The sequence below is a fragment of the Halyomorpha halys genome, unplaced genomic scaffold (assembly GCF_000696795.3).
Source record: "Halyomorpha halys isolate HHAL.00 unplaced genomic scaffold, Hhal_1.1 Scaffold363.1, whole genome shotgun sequence".
Classification (NCBI taxonomy): domain Eukaryota; kingdom Metazoa; phylum Arthropoda; class Insecta; order Hemiptera; family Pentatomidae; genus Halyomorpha; species Halyomorpha halys.
The window spans coordinates 898,180-902,249 of NW_027106613.1; the positions used below are offsets into that span (position 1 = coordinate 898,180).

The 4,070-nt window shown below is 28.4% G+C and overlaps 1 protein-coding gene across 1 annotated transcript in view; it reads left to right on the plus strand.

Moving 5' to 3' along the window:
- Window positions 1-3,684, plus strand: part of Phb2 (prohibitin 2) — an 11,497-nt gene extending 7,813 nt beyond the window's left edge. The window contains exons 5-8 of the mRNA XM_014422256.3: window positions 286-393; window positions 683-760; window positions 841-940; window positions 3,339-3,684. Of these exons, the coding sequence (XP_014277742.1) occupies window positions 286-393; window positions 683-760; window positions 841-940; window positions 3,339-3,484 (432 nt within the window). The 3' untranslated portion in view covers window positions 3,485-3,684. The remainder of the gene's footprint in view (window positions 1-285; window positions 394-682; window positions 761-840; window positions 941-3,338) is intronic.
- Window positions 3,685-4,070: the final 386 nt, after the last annotated feature.

Consider the following 4,070-nt stretch of genomic DNA (forward strand, 5'->3'; position numbering starts at 1 on the left):
ATATATAAAATAAAATAAATAATATACTAAAAATTTGGAAATATATACAATAATGGAATGAAAATATAAATTAGTTGATTTAGCTGTTACAAATATTTATTTAAAAATTTAAACAATCAACTTAAAAAATTCTTTTAAATTTAAGAAATTTCTTGCGGAATTAAACTGTAATAATTCCATTGTAATCTCAAAATAGTCAATTTTAGCAATTTTTATTGGTTAAGCTCTGTTAGCACTAGATTATTTTATATTTCAACAATTGAAGTTTTTTTTTGTTTATTGTAGGTGGCCCAACAAGAAGCACAAAGGGCAGTTTTCGTTGTGGAAAGAGCCAAACAAGAAAGGCAACAAAAAATTTTACAAGCTGAAGGTGAAGCCGAAGCAGCAAAAATGATATCCTTTATTCACTCAAAATTATTAATTATTAATTCTTATAATTTTTTTAAGAAAGGAAACAATTTTTTTTTATATATCTATTCACTCTAAAATGAAGTATAAATTGAATTATAATCTCATATAGATAAATGAGTTAAATAAGTGTTTAGAGTATTTAGCTGTCCTTGTAGGCCACTGAAGACTGGAAGTTTGATGTCTCAAACTTTAAACTTTTTTATTTTTCAAAATGAAATTGAATGTTTGTGTTTCCAAACATCTTGTATGGATTCCTTGACTTAGATTTCACTTGGGTGAGGCTGTTTCGAGGAACCCAGGTTACCTGAAGTTGAGGAAAATAAGGGCTGCTCAGAGCATTTCAAGAACTGTGAGATATTATTTTAACATTTTGAATCAGATTATATTATTGAGATTAGTAATATGTTATTTATTTTTTTTTGTTATCAGATTGCTGGTTCTCAGAACAAGGTCTTCCTGAGCGGAGCTAACCTAATGTTGAATATTAACGATCCAACGTTCGATGATTCAAGCAACAAACTCTTTAAGAGTAAGGCATCCTAGTTAGAATCATTAATTTTGAGCATAGTTTTAAATGATGCGAATGTTATGAATTGTGTTGTCGGTGAAGAAAAATGATCAGGATAACTGTGCCTCCTTTATGTTTGTTTAATTATGAATGTTTTTTTTTATAATTATCTAATTATTTAGTAGTACTGATTTAATTCAGTGTATATATTTAGAAATGTATATAAAATAGTAATTGAATATTGTAATATGCCATGGTTATAATAAAATTGGCTTAAAAATGATTTTGTTATCTCCCCTTTGTCTTCTTTTCCCTCTGATCATTTTCCTTCACCTCCTCAAACATATAGTGAATCTGATATATATATATTATGGGATGTAATTATGTTCATGCTTTATTGATAGCTTCAAAAATAGATCAGATTTTCTTGGGATTATTAACAATTTTCCTGCCTAAAGTCTAAAGTACATTGCCTTCATATCCTCTTCTCCATTGCCTCACTCCTAACCTATTCATTCTCATATCGTAGGCACCACAGCACTTAACGATTTCTTAGAGCAGTCTTAAATGGTACTTTCTGTTTAACCAACCTGTATTGAACTTTTACCACTTGCCATTCTTGTCAAATTCACCAATCCTATAGTACTTTGTACTGTATAAATGAGTTATTTCATTAAATAATTCAAGTTTTTAAGAATAACGTGATATGTAGTCAGTTTCACTTGAAACTTAGACCTCCATGTGTATCACTTAGACTGTATACAAAGGGAAGGTTTGTCAAGAGCCAGTGTATCATTTTGATACACAATGAAGGATCTGGATAAAGTCTTGTGTATAGATTTTAGACACTTGCCTTCTTTATATTTATGTCATAATAAATCTTTATTGCTTTATACATGATGAACAATGAAGTTATAAAATGAGTGGGTTGGTTCTTACTAGACTGCATTGTAATGTCAGATGGTGCTGGTTGTAAGCTTAACTCTGAGCTTATAAACTGGTGCCAATTTTTTAATTCATAGCCTTAGTTACTGAAATCATAGCAAATAGGAATCAGGATTGAAATTTAATACATTGCCTGGCTAGTATTATTTTGCCATAAATGATGAAACATGAAAAATAGAAGAAATGTACTGGGCTTCTAATATTCTTCAAACATCTCAAAATTAAAAATAAAAGTGAAAGCTAACTGCATTTTACCAGTAATTCTTGCTCATCAAAGTTTTTTATTGATTATAGAAAATGTATTATATCAATGTGTAGGTATAAGATTATATGTCTAGTCCATTTTATAATGAGTTAGTGGATATTTCATCTTGAGTCATCAAATTATCAAAGTCAACCAACTTCAAAATAGTTGGATAGAATCTGCTCTTGGTGATTGTTTTGTATTTTTTGTAAGCGACTAATTAAGGTGAGTATTTAATTATTAATTAATTATGTTTTGTTCGCCTACTAGGCCACTGGATCTATTTATTTCATAACCCACTATTAAGAAATATTAGGAAATTTAAAGTGGTTCTTTGAGTAATGCCATTTTTTTTATTAATGACTGTATTTACATATTACCAAATTCTATTGTATTCGGGTTATGATTTGTAGCTAATAATATTTAACTTAATAATTTTATCTACCACTTTTTTTATTTGGAATACTTATTTTTAGTCCTTCATTTCTCATTTTACGATAGGAACATCTTGTAAAAACATTTGACCTGTTTTGTTTTTATAAATTTAACAAAAAAAAAACCATTGGCCCATATACAGCTGCCTACTCAACCATCTCTATTTCTTGTATGAATTACTGATACCCTAAATTCCTATTCTCCTTCAACCTTTGGACCTCTTAGATGAATTTTTACCGATTGGAATAATTTTTATTAGTAATCCTCAGTATTATAACTGAGCCATTTGAACCCATGAATGATTATATATCAAGAGACTAAGTGTTCCTTGTATAGTTGAAAAAAAAAACTTATTCTTTGCTCCCACTAAGCTTTACTACATACAGCTCAGAAATGTACCAAAGGAAGTATTCTTTCAAACCTATCTTATAAGATGAGAAATGAAGGACTAAAAATAAGTATTCCAAATAAAAAAAGTGATAGTTAAAATTAATAAGTTAAATATTATTAGCTACAAATCCATAAGACCATTGAGAAACTTGAATCATAAAAAAATACCATGTACATTAGGTAGGGCAAATTTATAAAGTTGAAATTCAAACGTTATTTTAGATATTATATTGTTATTATAGATTTGTAATACTCTGATTAAACCTATTGAATAAGATGCAATGTGTATTCTGACATACTGCTAAACAAATAGAGATCTTAAGAGAAAGTTAAGTTTAGAATTAAAGATTTCTTTAAATTAATATGGCCTAATTTAGTAAAAACATTTTGATTTTTTAATTCTAGTTGATGGGAATGAAGGTGGTGATGGGAATGAAGGTGAAGATAGTGGGGACTATATTGAAGCCAAAATTTCAGCTGCAGCCACTACGGTTAACAACGCAGCAAATAGTACAGCAGCTAGAATGATGTCATCAGCAAGTAAAAAATAATTTAGATCTGATACATTAATAAACCAAGACTGCTATGTTTTCTTTTTTAGATAAATTTTTTGTAAAAATGTGTTGTTTATATAAAATTGTTTTGTTTTTATATTATATTTTTTTGTGAATCTTGCTTTAAAAGGATTCATTTATTGTAAATAAGCATATAATAATTATCTTGTATTGTTGAATAAAATATTCTAGAACCATTTGTTGAATATTGATATTTCCTATTTTTTAATAAATGAATAATTATTTATTGCCGAACAAAGAACGTGGTTTTGTTGCAGGAATAATACATGAAACTGTGTTTCTGTAAATCAGCATATGCTTACCTGTAGAGTATGGTAATATTAATCAATTGTTAATAACAAAATGTTCATAATTATTGTCATAGGAATGTCCATATGATAATAAATATAAAATCCTCATGTACCCTCATTATAGAGCCAAAAATAGAAGAAATCTGTTATTCTGCATGGAACCCTATACCAATGGTTACAAACCTGTTGAACTCTGGAAACCACTAAGCCAGAAATGTATTCATGTGCCGACCATGCCAAAAGCAATAATAATTCGAAAATGTTCGAAATAA